Source organism: Tachysurus vachellii, chromosome 15, assembly GCF_030014155.1.
Source record: "Tachysurus vachellii isolate PV-2020 chromosome 15, HZAU_Pvac_v1, whole genome shotgun sequence".
NCBI classification, from domain to species: domain Eukaryota; kingdom Metazoa; phylum Chordata; class Actinopteri; order Siluriformes; family Bagridae; genus Tachysurus; species Tachysurus vachellii.
The window spans coordinates 19,215,609-19,236,283 of record NC_083474.1 but is presented as its reverse complement, the minus strand read 5'-3'; the positions used below and the strand labels follow the sequence as shown (position 1 = coordinate 19,236,283).

The window sequence follows — 20,675 nt, the reverse complement described above, 5'->3', positions numbered from 1 at the left end:
ATCTCAGCTTCTGCACTAGTATTTAGTATTAGTATTTGTTTTGTTAAATAAAAGCATCACACATACTGAATCCCTGCGTTTGTGTCTGTTCTGCTAATGTGGGTGATCGAGCTAACGGTGGAGATCCGAGTGTCATCCGTCTCTGCACGTTGCACCATGTTTTATGACAAAACACAACTAGATGTATTGCAGATTCTCAGGCATTCTTGTTTTTTTACCGTGATGTACTATAATATCAGTATCACTATTTTATTCCAAGCTGTATGTTTGGAAACGAATGGAAGGACTAGGAAATGTAATTTATTCTGAATTGTGTGCAGTTTTGGAGCAGATATTTAGACAGATATTGACAGTGATATTGGCATTAATGAGGACCTGTCAGGATTGTGGGTACTCTGAGTACCAGACAGCACTGTGAAAGCATCTCAGCTGGAATATGAATGAAACATAAGCCTGTTTCCTGCCCCATTTGAGTCGGTGCTTTTTCTGTGTTTACAGATGGACCACGTCCTTCTCAAAAGGAGATCATCTCACTGAGGGCCTTCATGCTACTCTTCCTCAAGCAGCTCATCCTGAAGGTAAGCTCAGGGTTCGCTTTTCTCTCAGTAAGCATAATTTCTTCAAGTAGGACATCTTGTTGTTGTGCTTCTTCAATCCTCTACTTCTCTGAGCTTCAAAAAATGTGAAAGGACAAGACAGATTTCAGACAGAAACTTGATGTTTATGTTTCTAAAACAGTGGAATTGTGTACCCAAGAGCTCCTGAGGAACTAATAGCTCAGCGTCATTTCTGAGTTCATTACAGACTTAACACTAATTCATTCTTGCCGAAGTCTTCAAATGTTCACCGATGAAGACCCGAGCACAAAACTGACTGACACAAAAGGCAGTTCAAAGAAGCTGTGATAGTCTTCAAGTGGTTCTATCCACAGCAATCTCATGGGTCACTGGGAACTCAGAACACTGCAGCCCAGGAGTGGCACGTAAGGCTTAACAGTGAGAAAGAGAGGAATATTAGGTATGATTATAATCATATGATGGTTAAAGACAATGTACGTTATTTGCTAAGTGCAGGAGTGACTCCGGCAAGACTAGCTATGAAAGCATAACTAAAAGCGAGAGGCAGAAGGTGACACATACATGAGGGCTTCCTGGGACATAAAGCATCCCACCACTTTACAATCAGCAAACCTGAGCGAATGAGCGAGTGAGGGTGGTAAGGTGACAGCATCCAAACATCTCAGTTCATGAGTCCTCCAGATCTGCTCCTTTACCTAAAAAAAAAACAAACTATTCATTAAAAACTGAACAAATGTGTTTTTTTAGCCTGGACTTCAACACTGACACAGTCTGAGTCCCGAACACTAATTAGAAGGCTGTTCCATAACTGTGGGTCTCTGTAAGAAAAAGCCCTGCTTTAGCCTTTTGTATTTGAGGTACTACCAAATAGCCTGTACCTATGGATCATAGTAAGCGTGACAGATCATAAAAAAAACCCCAGAAGATCGCTCAGGTATTGTGGCGTAAGACCATTCAATGCTGTATAGGTTAGTAATAGTATTTTATAATCAATGTGAAATTTAACTGGGAGCCGATGCAGCATGGATAAGATAGCAATGATGTGCTCATATCTTCTGGATCTAGTTAGGACTCTAGCTGCTGTGTTCTGGACTAACTAAAGCTTGTTTATGCTCCTACTGGAACATCCAGACAGTAAAGCATTACAATAATCCAACCTAGAGGTAACAAAAGCATGAACTAGTCTCTCTGAATCATGTTCTGACATCATATTTCTTATCTTTGCAATACTTCTGAGATGAAAGAAAGCTACCCTAGTGATATTATCTACCTCAGCTTCAAATCAGCAGTCAATAATCACACCAAGGTATTTTACTGCTGCACATGAAGAAAAAAAAGACCATCCAGAGTTAGTCTGGGATCAGAAAGCTTACTTCTGTCTGCCTGTGTTCCTAGTACAAGCATTTCTTTCTTGTCAGATGTACAGTATGCAGGAGGAAGTTAGTAGACATCAACAGTCTAATGTCCTTTACACAATAAGATGGTGTGTCTCATCTGACTTACTGTAGCTCAAACATATAGCTGTGTGTCATCAGTATAACAGTGGATGTTAATACCATGTTTATGAATGATTGCACTAAGGGGTAGCATATTTATGGAGAAACTCAGTGGGCCTAAAACAGAACCTTGGAGCACCGAACATAACCTTAGTATGCATAGAGAAGACACCATTTAGATTTACGAACTGATAATGATCAGTAAAATAAGAGCTGAGCTAGGAGAGGGCTGCCACCTTAACAAAACTAATATAAAATAATAATAATAATAATAATAATAATAATAATAATAATAATAATAATAATAATAATAATAATAATTGCTATTATTAATTAAGTAATTAATTACTTTTTAGTCAGTGATCCTTTAACTGTTAAAACAAATAACCTACAGATTTATTTAATATAAACTATTAATACTATATATTAATAGTTAGCAATAAAAGTAATATATTAATACTTTACTTTACTATATAAATACATTATTTATATTGAATTAATTGTAAATTACAATGTTTTTATTTTATTTTATTATCATCCCCCTCCAATAAATAAATAAATAAATAAATAAATAAATAAATAAATAAATGGTAATACTTTGTCTCTGGCTTATTATCTTTTATTATATTATCTAAAATATTTAAATGTACAAAATAAGTATCCTTTGGTAAATATGGTACCATAAAGATTTGTCTTTATTTTTAAGAGTACACCGTGCACACTTGGTAAAAAAAAACAAAAAAAAAACGTCATATACTTTGTTTTGGTTATTTATAGCCATAATAATTTTCATAATTGTTGCTTTCCATCACTGTACAATATTAGCTTAGATTACAAAATCACAGAAAGCACACAGAAATATCGACTTCAGTAACACAGACCCCTGAGGATGCCAAGACTCCACAGTGAGAACTGTAGGTGCACATTTCAGTAAAGTACTAGACACTGGCCTTGTCACAGATCAGCCTTCGGGCACTAGATCTAATCACTGCACTTCTTAATCCACACTTTTCAGCCATATTCCTGCTAGAGACGATCGAATGACTGATCATGTGAAAAAATCTCCTCTGAAAGTGCCAGTTTCCGTTTAGGAAAATTTGTGAATTTTCAGTAGATTCTCTCAGTTGGATACATGATTGATGATTTAGACCTCTGAGGAACTGATTCTGTAATCATAAAGACGCTCATCCCAGCTCAGAACACAGCATAAACTAGTCTTTGAATTTGGTATATAAAAGAAGAGCTAGATAAATTATTTTTTGCACAGCTAACATGTTATATAAATTTATAATCACACCCTTCAGAGTCTGGTTTCTCTCAAGGTTTCTTTCCCTTCCATCTAACAGTTGCCTCAGACTTGATTGTTAGGGATAAATACAAACACATTTATATATAAGTCTTATATTAATCTTGAACTTTTTGTACTATATTTCTTATGTTCTGTAAATCTGCTTTGAGACAATGGCCATTGTTAAAAATTCTATACAAATAAATGAAATTGAAAGTTATTGATAAGAAAACTTGTTCATATTTGCTCATTAAAAGTGATATCTCAAGGGGTTCTTTACTAAATGTGGGATGAAAACTGATCTTAATACAAAAGCTCATTTTATATTTAACCCTTGTATGGTGTTCGGGTTTGTGGGACCCATACTCATAAACATCAGTAGTTTTGAAAAACTTTGCTTCCTTGTAAATTTGTTGATTTTGTTCCACTCATAACTTGATTAAATTAGATTTTTTTTTTTATTACGTTTTATTAAAAACACAAAAGAGTATTTTAACATCAAATTTTTGATTGTGTTGAATTAAAAACTTAAAAATGCAGCGGGTCGACCAGACCCACGAACACTAGCCGAGTAACAAAAAAACTAACAGCATAAGAATAAAAATGATGCAAAGAGAAATCTGTGTACCACCATCTTTCCAAAGTTCTCGACTGGGTCATACTGTGAAAGCAAGGTTTTCAGTCGGGTTTTCACAATCTGCTCGTACCACACTAATGTTTGACTTTACTCTTCTACATCTGTATAGTGTCATGATTTATCAGCTAACTGTCTCGTGTCACCCAGAAAAGGACGGGCGGGCGGGCTCCTCATAAATAAATCGATTTCTAATTCATCGTTTCTAATTCATCTCATTCAACAGGATCGTGGAGTGAAGGAAGACGAACTACAAAGCATACAGAACTATTTGCTGACTATGAATGAGGTGAGTCCGATCAGGACAAGTTTCAGATATGGGCAGCAAAGAATATCCTCAATGTTACAAGAAGCAATTTGAAAATTGTTTGTTCGTTCGTTTATTAATTCGTTCATTCCTATTACCATGTTTATATACAGCTCTTATCCATATTCTGTATTTGTTTTATTTTAATATAAAAATATAAATAATTTTTTATTTATTTATTTATATTCTGTTTTATTCAACTAATACTATTTTGGCTCTATTTTTATTTTGACTCTTTAATTTAAAATGTATAAACCACATACATTTGTAAAAAAGCATTTTACCGCATGTCCAACTGTGTAGGATTGAGTATGTGACTAATACCAGGAAGTGTAACCAGGGGAAAAAAATGCAGGAAGCACAGCTTAAGAAAAAAAAATAAACAAAAAGAAATGATTTCTAAGATAAAGAGATAAGAGGAAATGACTAGACAGAGTCATCGAAGGTTTTACGCAGAAGAAGAAGGTTTTACGTCAGTTAACGTAACAATCATAGGACGGGGCGGAGACGAGGCAGAAGGGCGGAGACGAGGCAAAGCCAAAACAACAGCACGTAAAGTGAATTCATTACGATGAAAATAATTTTTAATTAAAACAATTTTAATTTTAATATTTTTTTTTTTTTTTTTTTTTTTTTTTATTAAAACTTACAGGTAACTTTTGGATTCGAAACTGTGGTTAAAAACATTTTCAGTTTCGCAAAGTAAAAAAAAATTCTGCTATTTACAATACTGAAATATACACAGACAAAAACTTTTCCGCTTCATTAACTATTAAGTCAGGAGGAAAAAGAGTGGGAATATTTCACTTTCTCCCTGATACAGTGAGAAAAATTTCCTCTACCGCATTCCTGCATTCCTGTATATTTCCCCCATTATAATCTTTCTACTCATAGATTACCTCAAATGATCTTTAATTAAAGGAATTAATTAATGTTTTTTTTTTTCAGCATTTGTTCTGATTTAATTAACATTTAATTTTCCACAAATGGGAAGAAAAAGGTTTCTTCCATCTGTGACAAAATCCAAGTAAACGATCTTTAATTCAGCTATGACGTGACGCGTGATGCTAAATGTTGATATTAATGTAAATGCTGTGTGAATTTTAAAACCCCATTCAGACACATTGGTGTGACTTAATTATCTGGAATATATTATCATAGTCAAGCGAGTGTTCATTACGGAATCGGTTGGTGCATTAACTCTGAGGTCTGTGTTCTGTTTATGTTAATGTATGCGTTAAATAAAAGACGTTTTTTTCTCTGTATTAATTCTGCAATAATTCTATTTAAATCTAAGTCTAAGAATAAATCAGTTAATCTGAGATTAATGCTGTATTTCTATTATTAAATATTGCTTCTTCCACTATTCCTGCTACTGTTACTACTACTACTACTACTACTACTACTACTACTACTACTACTACTACTAATAATAATAATAATATTGTATTGCCACTTATATTTCTACTACTATTACTAGTACTAATACTTCTACTAAAGGGCAGTGGTGGCCCCAGCACTGACAAGCTGCCATCGTTGGGCCCTTGAACAAGGCCCTTATAATCCTCTTTGCTCTAGGGGTGCTGTATCAAAGTTACCCTTTGCTTTGACTTCTAAAGTTGTGATATGCAAAGAAAATAATTCCACTGTGCTGTGATTTAATGTCTTTTCTCCTAATGATGTAATGCTAGTATTACTACTACTGCACCTAATAATGCTGCTGTTAACCAATACTACTAACCACAACTATTAACCCCTTCTACTTTAATATTAACACTATTACTGTACTATTATTACTGCTACTGCTATTATTGCAATTCTTCTACTTGTACTATACCTACTATACAGTTGCTTTTAATTATGCCATACTACGACTTTCTGTTTTTATTATTACTACTACTGCTATTACTAGTAATACCTGTACTGTTACTAGTACTCATAGTGCATATTATTATATTATTCTATTATAGTTCATAAGTATTTATATAATACATAAGTATATATGGAAGTACGTATGGAATAACAAAAAATGTTCCAAATTGTTAATGCAGATAGAAAGGATCTGGATTAGTAATAGTACTAACAATAGTATCGTATATAATAGTAGCTGTAGAAGTACTCGTCCAAAAAGGGTGACTTACAGTAGGCAGGGGCAAAATCCAGACTCATATGCAGCGATAGACGACAGACAGGGGTTTAAAAAAAATAACAAAATAACAGACACAGAAAAACATTAGGGAAAAACTATGACTAAAATACAAAACAAGACACAAAACCAAAGACATAAAAAAGGGAACAGCAGGAAACACTCAACGACAAATACTCAACATACGCAAGACAATTAGGGTAAATTGGGGAGGTAATTAGTAATTGAAACATACGGGACTGGTGTGCAGAGGCGGAAACGGGTTAACGTGGCAAACATTTACATTTTAAGGAACTTGGTTGATGCCTTTATCCTAAGTGACTTTCTTTTTTATATATAAAACTGAGCAATTATTGGTTAAGGCCCTATTCAGGGTCTCAGCAGTGGCAGTTTGGTGGACCCAGGATTTGAGCTTGCAACCTTCTAATCGGCAGTCAAACACCTTAACCATTAAGCTACTCCGACCCCGACCCCCTCACTAACCCACCCCCACACAAACACACATGTGAGCGCAAAACATAAACACATACAGAACAAACAAACCCCAGCTGGAACGCCCCCTGGTGTTGCAGCAGGGAATTGCATCAGTGTAGTGCTAGTAGTGCTGCTAGTAGTAGTAGTGGTACTGCATGGATAGTACAATTGTAGTAGTAAGGGTAGGTGGTTAATACTAACCAGTTTTACTACTACAGTGGCTAATAGTAATGCTACTAGTAATTTCTACATTCAATATTACTACCATACTAATCCTGCACTCTGCACATGTGTAGGACGAGAACCTTCACGACGTGCTGCAGCTGCTCGTGGCTCTGATGTCAGAACATCCTACATCAATGATCCCAGCCTTCGACCAGAGGAACGGCATCCGGTGAGTTAAACTGCCTTTAATCCTTTCTCGGACCATGAAGGGCTTCTTCACCAAGCATGAATTATTCACCTTCATCTCCATAAGAATGTTCACATATTTCCATATTTATTCTGTTCCTGACAAACAGCATCAAGCTTTTCCTCCATGTGCCTGGGAAATGGAATGTGAATGGATTTGATGAAGTTATTTCCCTAGGGAGGTGTTGGCGTTCACACACTATTGCTTGATATTGCTGTTAGGAAACAATTTTGTGTCATTATGCACCTTTTCTCTATTTTGCCATTTCTTTCATCTCATCTGACAGCTTTCACACAGGTGACCCTCTGCTTGTGTTTCACACAGAATCACAGAAACACTTTATCACAAATCCCCAGCTCTGCTTAACCACATGCATTTCCCTTGTGTTCTCTTCATGCTAATGCTGTGTTTGTTCAGAGTGGTCTACAAGCTGCTGGCATCTAAGAGTGAGAGCATTCGAGTGCAGGCGCTGAAGGTGTTGGGATACTTCCTCAAGCACCTTGGACACAAGTGAGTAAACCTCATATGTATTTTACTGAAAGAAATTTCTACAAATTGCAATCTAGTGTATAATAGTTTTTTTTAATCTAATAATTTCCTAATTGCTCACTAAATTGTAAGATGGATGAATGGATGGATAGATAGATAGATAGATAGATAGATAGATAGATAGATAGATAGATAGATAGATAGATAGATACTGTAGATAGATAGATAGATAGATAGATAGATAGATAGATAGATAGATAGATAGATAGATGAATACATGAGTGAGTGAGTCAGTAAATGAGTGAATAAATTAATTAATTAAAACAAATAGCTTATCAAGAATGAATGAATGAATGAAAACAACACAATAATGAGCCTTCCATGAACGAACGGACGGACGAATGAATGAATTTAAACAATTAACTTAAGGGAAATGGATGAGTGAGTGTGTGAGTGCGTGTGTGTGTGAGTGAGTGTGTGAGTTTATTAGATAGCTTATTAAGAATGAATGAATTAATTAATTAATTAAAACAAAACAATAAAGAGCCTTCCATAAATTGATGAATGAATGAATGAATGAATGAATGAATGAATGAAAGAAAGACAAACCAACAAACTCACAAACAAACTGGTATATAGAAGAATAAATAGTGGTTTAATTTTTTTTTTTTTTTAACTATCTTTATATAAACAAATAATTCATTAATCAAGCAACCAAACTAAACAAATATACAAATAAACAAAAAGAGTGTAGTACATTTGTGGCTTGTGTTCCTGATGGATAAACAAACAAGCAAACAAACAAACGTGGTTTAACTTTCTTTTTGAACAAGCCGTACACACTCAAATAATGAAATAATCAATAATCATACAAAAGAATAAATAAAACCAAACAAATACACAAATAAGTTTCCTTTATTGTTGTGTTTTTTGGAAGACTCCAGTGTGTTGTCTATAATTTAATGGAACGAAATAGCATGTGTTAATCCCTTATTTAAATATTACCCCCTTCGTCAACAGTATAATTGACTCAATTACTCCTTGCACATTAACAACAACCACCCACTGCAGACTGGCTGCTTCACTCGTGATTAAGATGCTCGTAAACATAGCCAGCATCTTACGACCGCGAGCGCGAGTGTTTACTCCCTGCTTTGGGAACTATTTATAATAACAGCGTCAGATCACTAATATTCTTTTATGGTTCTTTTCAGCTGTGTCTTAGAGGAGTTAAATATACCTACGAAATGAAATTTCCTCCCGCGTCCTGAAATCCATCATTAGCCGTAGTTAAGCTTTAAAACTAGCGATATAGTGGCCTTATAGTGCGAGGCTGCACCAGAGTGAGCTGACAGCCTGTATAAATCATCTCCATTTGCATAGCTATCAATAAGTAAGTACTGCTGTTGTGTTTTGAAGACTCTGGAGTGTATTCAGTGCTGAGGTGGCAAGCTGAGCAGCACCAGCCATTAGTCTGATCTGTCCCACTGCGCCTGTAGGCACTGCTGCATTCTGATATACTATTCTGCTGGCACGCCTGAATGATGGGATTTTTTTGGATGCTTTGTCGGAGCGAACGCTGGTCCTTTTCCCCGCACGAGTCTCTAAGCAGCGTGTAGAGACGGGAGCTGATTTGTTAGTTCGTGTCGCCTGCGAAGAAAAAAAAAAAAAAACGATGTTACCTGACACTGCATTCGATTGCTATCTCAGCCTGTTTCTGTTGGCTTAACACAGCAAGAGACAGTGTGTGTTTGTTTCTGTAGGAGAAAGGTGGAAATCATGCACACGCACAGTCTTTTCACACTTCTGGGAGAAAGACTCATGCTGCACGCAAGCACCGTGTCAGTAACAACCTACAACACGCTTTATGAGGTAAAGCGTCTCGGCATCTTCTTCACCTCGTATTCAAGTGCATACTGTATATCTACCAACAGTCTCAATCAGCAGTCACTTTTATTTCAGTTTTATATTTTCCTGAATCTCTTCTTGTTTTAGATCCTGACAGAGCAAGTGTGTACACAGGTGGTTCACAAACCGCACCCCGAACCGGACTCTAGTGTGAAGATCCAGAACCCAAGTAAGAGTAATTTCATTTGTCTCAATTTGGTCAAAATCAAACTAAATAGAAATAAACTCTTTGTATAGTTTTCAGGAAATCTAATGTAATGCAAGAAGTATATTAGTATATTAGTATTATAAATTAGTGTTTGGGTAACACCTAGAAATACATTTCTATAATTCGGTTTGTCCAGGATTTCACAGATTTTATTTGTAATTTTTGTGAACAAAAATGCTTGATGATGTGGCTTTTTTTTTAATTTGTAATGCAACTTTTTTTTTTTTTTTTTTTTTGAAAACTACGCAAATTGGTGCAATTCTTTTAAACTCTTAGAACTAAAGACATATTGTATCTAATGACTTTCTATAGGATCTGTACTCATGTTCGACTAATGTGAATGGAAAAGGGCTTTGACTGAATGTGTGTAGTGATGACATCACACAAACCTACAGAAAAGCTGTGGTCATTAAAAAAAAAAAAACAACACAAGTTCCCATGAATATCACAGAGTTGGTTTGACTATGTGTTTGTTTCAGCATTTGCAAAATCTTCGCGAAATCCTGGAAGGACTGATAATCTGTTCATGAAAATAAACCTACATAAACATACAAATTTCTCATCACTCATTGATTTTTTTTTATTTAAAGCATTGTGACCCGAAGCTTGGGGAATTTACTGGCACCATCATTAAGTGGAGAATCTTTTTCTTTTCTTACATAAGCATGTCCTAAAATGATTTAGTTCTTGTATATAAAAGCGATTTGCCAAGAATTGCAATTTTCACTTTATTAGTTAATTACTGACATAATTAATAACGTGTCATCGTCATCGCTTTTAGCTATTTATCTATTGTTGTGAAATGTCCAGACAAATGCAAGATTTTTTAATATGCTAATAGCAGCTATAACCAGCAGCTATTTCCTTAGTAGCTGGTGCAATAGCCAGAGCTGCTGCTGACTTGATTTGAGATTCTCTCTCATTCATTCATCTTCTACCGCTTATCCGAACTACCTCGGGTCACAGGGAGCCTGTGCCTATCTCAGGCGTCATCGGGCATCAAGGCAGGATACACCCTGGACGGAGTGCCAACCCATCGCAGGGCACACACACACTCTCATTCACTCACGCACTCACACACTACGGACAATTTTCCAGAGATGCCAATCAACCTACCATGCATGTCTTTGGACCGGGGGAGGAAACCGGAGTACCCTGAGGAAACCCCCGAGGCACGGGGAGAACATGCAAACTCCACACACACAAGGTGGAGGCGGGAATCGAACCCCCAACCCTGGAGGTGTGAGGCGAACGTGCTAACCACTAAGCCACCGTGCCCCCCCGATTTGAGATTTTACTTTATTATATATCATAACATGGATGCAGATAATTATAGCAACCTTATGACATATCTATGTAACTAGATTTATGTGTCGCTATAACTTGGATGTACAGTTGTGATACTGGTTTGGTTTATGTCATCCATCATGTAATTCATCAGATCTTTACTGTATGATTTATGTAGCTTTATATACACTACAACAGTGTTTGTGATAATAATAATAATTTAAAAAAAAGATCATTTTGATAAAACCTCTGCTCAAAGACATGATATAAGAATGGTCTGGATGTACATGCTATGTTATGCTAGCTAGGTTAGCCTGCTTTACTAGTTTGCTTTCACTTGTTGGTTCTACTACAGCAAAGTAAAGCTTTACCAAATAACATATTTATATCAGAAAGTAAGACGCTCTGCTGTTGTATACATAGATATCAGAAAGCCCTGAATTATTTACAGTATTTGTACATGCACCTTGTGTACCCATCATTAAGTTTTCGCTCCAGTGTTAACATTGGCTGTGTCTCAGTGATCCTAAAGGTGGTGGCCACGCTGCTGAAGAACTCGACACCCAGCGCTGAGCTGATGGAGGTGCGCCGACTCTTTCTCTCCGACATGATCAAACTGTTCAGCAACAGCCGAGAGAACAGACGGTGAGGTTCAGCTCCTTCCTCCCCTGCCACCAACAGCAACAATTAGCCACCTGATGAATTGAACAAAGAAATAGAGCGATTGGGATGGTATTCTCCCTCGACGTTCTATATTTAAACCTCCCCCGTGATGTTAAATCATCCTTGCATTTGCAGCATGTTTTCCTTAAAGCAGATTGTGTATTCCGAAACACACACACAAACAAACACACACACACATATTCATGGGTATGTCAAAGGCAATGCTTATCCTTGTGACAGCTGTGTCTAGTTTAGTGTCCTTTTCACTGTCAAGTGTCAAGTGGTCCATCAGTCACACGGTGACAGCAGTGAAGGCTATTATCATGACACTTCATCAATTCTGTCATTAAAATGAGAGACAGCAATTCTGAAATAACGCTCGGGCACTTTCCACTCCAACGGTTCCCGTCCAACACCTCTGTGCTTCCCAAGAGCGTCCTCACAAACCAACTGACAGATACATGAAGAATCGTTTAACGCTGCCAGCTTTAGATGTGGATGACTGAGATTTTATCAACTTGTAATGGCCTAGACTTCCAACCAAACCAAAGCCATTTTCCAAGCAGACAGAATATATTTTATTTAGCCTTTGTACGACCTTTCGAAGGACGTGGATCAAAAAACACAAACCAACTTATTGTTCTTATAAATGATGAGTTATTCATGTCTAATGATTCAACTTTTTTCCCTATCATGTGATTACTATACACCAATCACATTAATGGATTCCTGGCATTGTCCCTCATGGCAAACCCTTACAGTGTATGTAGAAGTATGAAGAAGGTTTCCTTAGAACTGTTCAAGGAGATGTCTTAATGAGTCTCATGTTCCTTGTCATAGTTGTCTGCTCCAGTGCTCGGTGTGGCAAGACTGGATGTTCTCATTAGGCTACATTAACCCAAAAAACTCTGAGGAGCAGAAAATTACAGAGATGGTCTACAACATCTTCCGCATTCTGCTCTACCATGCCATCAAGCATGAATGGGGTGGATGGCGTGTATGGGTGGACACTCTGTCTATAGCCCACTCCAAAGTAAGTCATTATTATTATTATTATTATTATTATTATTATTATTATTATTATTATTATTATTATTATTATTATTATTATTTATTAACCCCAACTTTGCATCCTCTGCTGGATGGAAAGTTTATTGCAAAATCTGAAGATGTTGTCAATGGTTATTGAGACAGAAAACCATTTCTTCAAGCCCTTTTGAAGAACTTGGTGATGATTCCCTTTCAGAATTATCATGTCCTCCCTCTTAGGATAATTTAAACTGTTGACAACCATGACAGACTAAGCATCTTAGGTCAGAGGTTAAACGTCTAATCTATTGTCTGTACAACCGAAGTTTTTTGTTTTCCTTGTGAAATGGGTGATGATGGATCCATCTCCAGAAGGATGGTGCATGAAGAGCGAAGGCAGAATGTGGGCAACAAACTGTTACCTGATTATTGACTCTCACTATTGCTTGTTGTTGCCTTTTCAACTACCAGGTGACATATGAGGCCCATAAGGTGTACTTAGCCAAGATGTATGAGGAATACCAGCGTCAAGAGGAGGAAAATATCAAAAAGGGAAAGAAAGGTCTAGTCAGTACTATTTCTGGCCTCTCTGCCCAACCATCCTCCATCAAGGGTACCCTGGAGCTTGATGACCATTCTCAAACACAGACCCCTGAGAGCGAGGTGGACGACTCTGAGACTACCGACCCCTCACGCAGCCTTCTCTCTGAAGCCAAGGGAACCAACTTAGAGAGCACAGTGTCAGGTGTGCAGGTTGAAGTTCATGAGCTGCTTGTGGACATCAAGGCTGAAAAAGTGGAGGCTACGGAGGTGAAGCTGGATGACATGGAAACCATGGGAGCAACAGATAGCGGGAGCCTGGTAGAAGTCGATTCCCTTTTGGACAACGTCTACTCAGCTGCTGTAGAGAAGCTTAACAATAATGTGAACAATGTCTTGGTTTCTAAATCTGACTTAGATCACAAGAATTCAGGACCTCTGATCAGTCTAGCTGAGGACAAAGACGCTGTGCCGAGCGGTAGCACTTTTCTCTTTGCAGCAGTGGGCACTGGCGCATCTGAGAACCTTCTACCAAAAATTGCACCATCTGAACCCTTGCCTCTCGCAAGTGGGCACCACCAAGTCCGCACCAGCACCAGTGACTTGGGTTTGTTGGCACATATGGCCAGTGGATCAGAAGTAAGCTCCACCTCAGCAGCTCTTGAGGACTGCTTCAAACTCCAGGCTGAATTGGGGACTTTCGGTTCCTCGTGTCAGGGAGAAAGTGCACCCAAGAATAATGAACAGGCTGTGACCATACCTCCAGAAGTAGAAGCTTCTGTAGGTAAGAGCACTGGAGATGCCTCCAGTGCCACCTCAGACACAGAAAGGTCTGATGACAGCAAGGAGAAGGAGATCAAGAAGATTCAGACCACTACCACCACACAGGTAATTCTAATTTTAGTTTTCAGTCTTTGTGCTTGTTGAAACCTGTTTATTTCTGAGTGCAGATATAGTTGTAGAAAAAGTTGGATAAACCTGGGTCTTTAGTGTCTTGTGGTTTGTACTAGCCATATTCCCTCACTATATAGTCTTGGGTATAACCTATAATGGTTGAAAGAAATTTCAGAGGAATTGGCTCAAACTGAATTGTTAGTATGTTTACTTGAACAAAGTGGACATTCAGGCAAGGTTTGTTGCATTTTTGCCTCTAACAGGTAAACTCTGGGCTTTGTGTCGATATTGGCACTGCACAAGTTGCCACTGTCGGGCCCCTGAGAGAGGCTCTTAACATTCTCTGCTCCCAGTATGCTATATCATGGCTGATCATGCAACTTCCTAAACTGGGATATTCAAAGGAAATAATTCCATTATGTTGTAATGTAGGGGGGCACGGTGGCTTAGTGGTTAGCACGTTCGCCTCACACCTCCAGGGTTGGGGGTTCGATTCCCGCCTCCACCTTGTGTGTGTGGAGTTTGCATGTTCTCCCAGTGCCTCGGGGGTTCCTCCTCCGGTCCAAAGACATGCATGGTAGGTTGATTGGCATCTCTGGAAAAATTGTCCATAGTGTGTGATTGCGTGAGAGAATGAGAGTGTGTGTGTGCCCTGTGATGGGTTGGCACTCCGTCCAGGGTGTATCCTGCCTTGATGCCCGATGACGCCTGAGATAGGCACAGGCTCCCCGTGACCCGAGGTAGTTCGGATAAGCGGTAGAATATGAATGAATGAATATATGCTGTAATGTACAGTATATGTGACAAAGGCTCCTTCTTGCGTTTTCTTTTCTCCTTTTCTTTTGTTGTTTTATAACTAACGCAATTTATGTGTTAAAGTGTGTCTCACCACCACATTTAATTGCTGATTTCATTATACTCTTCCAAGAGTCGATCAGTACAGTCCTCAGCCTCATTCAAATGTTGTTTTCTCCTGTTATGTGCACATGACAGTATTTACACAATTATCATTTTTGAATCACAGACAACATGCTTGCTAACTCCACATATTAGTTAGCACATTTATATTCACACATTCAAATTAGCATTTTTCTGGGGTGAGTTTTTATTCCTAAGGTTAGCTACTTTGTGTTATGTGTTATACATGTGGTAGCCTAGTGGTTAAGACTACCAGACGGAAGGTTGTGAGTTTGATTCCCATGTCAACCAGGCTGCCGCTGCTGGGCCCCTGTGCGAGGCCCTTAATGCTCAGTTGTATAAAATGAGATAAAAAATGTAAGTCGCTCTGGATAAGGGTGTCTGCTAAATGTAAAATATGTGTTATTATTCTGTGTTAATGTGATAAACATGTGCTGCTCTCTGTCACTTAGCCAGTGAAAAAAGGTCAACCAGCTCTCTGAGAGAAACAGCTCTAACAGTGTGGGTGTGGGGGTTATAAAGCCATTTTTAGCTTTTTTTGGTTTTCAAGGTTAGAAAAGTGGGTTAATTTGTATACACAATTCTTGGCAGGCTGCAACAAATTTAACAGAGACGATGGCAGTTTCTAAGTGAAAACGGAGTTTAACAGAACAAACACAGACAAAACAGCAGGCAAAAGGGCAGTTGGAAACTGAGGGAAAAGGTCAGGACTAATAGAATCAATACAGAAACCAATAGCATCCATCAAAAGGCCGAGGATACAGAAGCAAACAAGGGGCAAATCAAAGCTGGGAAAAATAAAACTGACAGAAAAATGACTAAAGGATTTGAATTTTTAGACATCCTTTTTAGACATCCTTTTAGAAGTATTAATTGCTCACTTGCCTGCAATCACCTATTATCACAATTCTTCTGTCTGCTAGTTTTTTCTGCTAATTTTTTCTAGTAAATGATACTTTTATTTATTTATGAGCATTTATTTATGATTATGATGGTTTGAGTCTGTCTTCTCGAATAGAAATCCACAGTGACAGATTTGCACATTTATTACAAATCTATAAATAAAATAAAAAAAATATATACATAAATATATATATATATATATATATATATATATATATATATATATATATATATATATATATATATATTGCTTCCTAGCAACCATTGATATCTTCACACTCAAGACATCAGGTCTTTCACATTTTCATATACTGTACTCACCATATAGGTCTTTTTATCAACTTGGTGTATGATAGAACGTATTGATATATATTGTTTAATAAAGTGTTAAAATTGACATATTGATATATATTTCTGATTGTCACAGCATGATCTCTGCTTTTATCACAGCATGATCTTCTGCTTACAAACATAGCCACCACGGACTCTTCACTCCCAGTAGCCGCCTTATAGTTACCATCTTTCATATCTCATGTCTTTCTTGTTCGTGGCATTACCAAGCTCTAACACACTTGTTGGATGTTTGCATGTTCTCTGTTCTATGATCCTTCCTATCCTGTTTAGATCTTGGTTCTCAGCTTGATTGACCTGTGTATTTTTGATCCTGTTCTTTGCCTGTCATCTGTTGGATTGTTTTCTACATCTAGTTTACTTTTTGTTCCTATTAACTTGAACTGTTCTTAATTTCTTTGCCTTTTCTGGAATAAATTCCCATAGAAAACGTCTGCCTTTGTGACACAAAATCCTATAGAAGCCTGAGCCGTGCTGCAGCTACTTTCTCTGAGTTGAATTCGGTAAAGAGGTTCCCCACGAACTAGTGTTAATTTCGTCAGACGAGACGAGACGAAATATATTCGTCAACAACCTTTTTTTTCATGACTAAGACAAGACGATGACAAGACTGCACCACTGTCCAAAAACGCTGACTAAGACTAAATTAACATGCGTTATTGTTGACGGAAAAAGACGAGACGAAAATGTTTTGTATAAAATAAAAACTGAGATAAAATCTCTCTACATTTTTCGTCTACAATTGTCTCTGCTTTTTCCTCAGCTGTTACGCCTTTAAAATATTCACAACGAGTTCGCGGCTTCGCGCTGTTTAGTGTGTGCGTAGAAACAATTCGTCCGAGCGCAAATCCACCCCGGTCTAGGCAGCTTTTTGTGTTAAATTATATTTCCTGTCACTGCGCAGGCTTTTTATTGTACATGACAGCTTATGTCCCGATGACCGGTCTTTGCATTACGATTAAAAGCAGTATCAATAAAGTAAAAAATGTGATGTGCAGTCAAGTTCGAGTGAAACATACAGTATGTGAAACACTTTCTTTACTGAAATATTTATCAGTAATAATCTCAGTAATAATGTGTTATTTAAAAAAAAAAGACTACAATTTTTTGACTAAAACTAGACTAAAATTAAAAGACTTTTATTCGACTAAAACTTGACTAAGATACCTTGAGTTTTCTTTTGACTAAAACTAGACTAAAATGACGAGACTTTTATTCGACTAAAACTTGACTAACAAAAAAAGATATGTGAATGACTAAATATGACTAAAACTAACAAGGACATTTGGCACAAGACTAAGACTAAGACTAAATTAAAAATAGGTGACGAAATTAACACTACCATGAACTATGCAGAGTGATAGAAGAGCAAAACTTTTCGTAATTTACTGAGATGAACAAGGAGCGCTTATATAGAAGAATACAGGAGTAACGTTCAGTATACTGGTAATCAAAATGCAGTAGCCTAGTGGTTTACATGTTGGACTACTGATCAGAAGGTGGCAAGTTTGAATCCCAGGTCCATAAGCTGCCACTGCTGGGCCCCTGAACAATTTAATTCAATTCAATTTTATTTCTGGAGACAATGGACATTGTCTCAAAGCAGCTTTACAGAACATGAATATAATGAACAAGTCTGAGGTGACTGTGGTGAGGTAAAACTACCTTGGATGGAAGAGGAAGAAACCTTGAGAGGAACCAGACTCAAAAGTGAACCTCATCCTCATTTTGGTGACACCGGAGGGTGTGATTATAAGCAAAGCCCTTAACCTTCAGTTCCTCAGTTGTATAAAATGAGATGAAGTCACACTGGGTAATTACATCAGGCAAATGTATCAGATTTCTAGTGTATTCTGATAGAGGCTTTGACTGGTTGGCTTTAAGTGAATGGAGGCTTTCTCGTTTATTATTTGTCTTTGAGTGTTGTCATTTCATTTGAGTGGTTTAGATGGTTCTGGGTGCAGTAGATTAAATGAGTTTATCCAGACAGTAGGAGTGTTTCTCCACACTGCTACACAACAGTCCCCAGTGGACTCTTAAGTGAAATGTACAGAAACATGACTTTCCATCATGAAGCTGACCTCCATATGCTTCTGTTTGGATCCTTAGAAATAAAAAGCTAAGGTTATTTTTTTTTTTTTGCTGTTCATAAAGCTGCATGATACCTGAATAAGCCATGCATGGTATCTGATATGCACTGACCTTTAGTCTTATTCCAACAAGTATTAGCATTTATAAGCTCTGCTTTATTTATTTATTTATTTATTTATTTATTCATGGGGGGGCACAGTGGCTTAGTGGTTAGCACGTTCGCCTCACACCTCCAGGGTTGGGGGTTCGATTCCCGCCTCCGCCTTGTGTGTGTGGAGTTTGCATGTTCTCCCCGTGCCTCGGGGGTTTCCTCCGGGTACTCCGGTTTCCTCCCCCCGTCCAAAGACATGCATGGTAGGTTGATTGTCATCTCTGGAAAATTGTCCGTAGTGTGTGATTGCGTGAGTGAATGAGAGTGTGTGTGTGTGTGCCCTGCGATGGGTTGGCACTCCGTCCAGGGTGTATCCTGCCTTGATGCCCCATGACGCCTGAGATAGGCACAGGCTCCCCGTGACCCGAGGTAGTTCGGATAAGCGGTAGAAAATGAGTGAGAGTGAGATGAGTTATTTATTCATTTTGTTAAATGTCAAAGACAATGACAAAGTCAAGTTTTGTTGTCATGTCAAGGATTTATCTCAAGGATTTATTTATTTTTCATAAATATTTCATTTCTTTTATTTTTTCTTTATAAAATTGCCTATGCTAGGGGCAATACATTCACTAAAGGTTTAAAAAAAAACTTTATTATTTATTTATTTATTTAATTATTTATTTACTCACTCACTCACTCACTCATTTTCTACCGCTTATCCGAACTACCTCGGGTCACGGGCATCAAGGCAGGATACACCCTGGACGGAGTGCCAACCCATCGCAGGGCACACACACACACTCTCATTCACTCACGCAATCACACACTACAGACAATTTTCCAGAGATGCCAATCAACCTACCATGCATGTCTTTGGACCGGGGGAGGAAACCGGAGTACCCGGAGGAAACCCCCGAGGCACGGGGAGAACATGCAAACTCCACACACACAAGGCGGAGGCGGGAATCGAACCCCCAACCCTGGAGGTGTGAGGCAAACGTGCTAACCACTAAGCCACCGTGCCTCCCATTTTTTATTTATTTATTGTTCATTTTTTTTAAGATGCCTCAAGTGCCTGTTCATAAGCATGTAAAATTTGAAGGTGTTATCTTCAATCACTAACATTCTGTAAGTTTATATCTTTCTGGCCAAGAAATGGAGTTTCATCCTGTTTTTATTGTGTCCATGTTCAGTATTGAAAGTTTTTGTCATGTCTCACTTCACAGTGGGTGTTAATATGAAGCTCATATGAAACTTTGACATTCAGGGCTTTAAGAATTTGTAGTGTTTCATAAGTATATCTGTTTTTATCTAGAATACTAGGAACAATATTTTTGGAGAAAAGTTTAAAAAAAAAAAAACCCAAATGAAGTTGTTTATTTTCAACCACTAAAATTCTGTGTAAGGTTATTAACAGAGGGACAATCACACGTCTCACACTGAAAGCCAACAGAGTCCTGACTCATTATAGATCAGACTCACAGACAGAAAATCATTCATTTCATTACACTGATTAAAAATGTCACACAAGTCCATTCCCATTCTGCTAACAGATCGCCAGTGTACTGGTCCAAAGGTTTAAGATTGCAATGATGCCTTTTAACTTAAAGATATCGCTGACATTTATACCAGAAGCCCACTGACTAACCAAATCAGGTGTCATGATGCTTTATAGCAGTTGAAACTTTCTGGAAACAGAATTTTATTATTTATGCTGCTTTACGTCAGTTATTTTGAAAATCGTATGTAGATGACGAGTGTTTATGTTATAAACACTGCCCTTAAGTAAGCTGTTACTAAATCATCAACTAAGGGGAATGATAGCTACATAAAGCCTTTATGACACATTTATAAACTGAATATAAATATTTAATAAAGGCTTGTGTCAAAGCTTTATCTTAAATTAAAGAGAAACGAGATGATTACAAGCCTCAGATTATTTTGTTTTTAAATAGCGGTGTTATTTAT

The 20,675-nt window shown here is 37.6% G+C and overlaps 1 protein-coding gene across 1 annotated transcript in view; it reads left to right on the top strand.

Annotated features, from left to right (window-relative positions):
• Positions 1–20,675, top strand: part of nbeab (neurobeachin b) — a 408,640-nt gene that overhangs the window by 159,314 nt on the left and 228,651 nt on the right. The window contains exons 14-22 of the mRNA XM_060888097.1: positions 499–578; positions 4,223–4,285; positions 7,220–7,317; positions 7,753–7,845; positions 9,588–9,696; positions 9,820–9,901; positions 11,749–11,872; positions 12,731–12,923; positions 13,391–14,347. Of these exons, the coding sequence (XP_060744080.1) occupies positions 499–578; positions 4,223–4,285; positions 7,220–7,317; positions 7,753–7,845; positions 9,588–9,696; positions 9,820–9,901; positions 11,749–11,872; positions 12,731–12,923; positions 13,391–14,347 (1,799 nt within the window). The remainder of the gene's footprint in view (positions 1–498; positions 579–4,222; positions 4,286–7,219; positions 7,318–7,752; positions 7,846–9,587; positions 9,697–9,819; positions 9,902–11,748; positions 11,873–12,730; positions 12,924–13,390; positions 14,348–20,675) is intronic.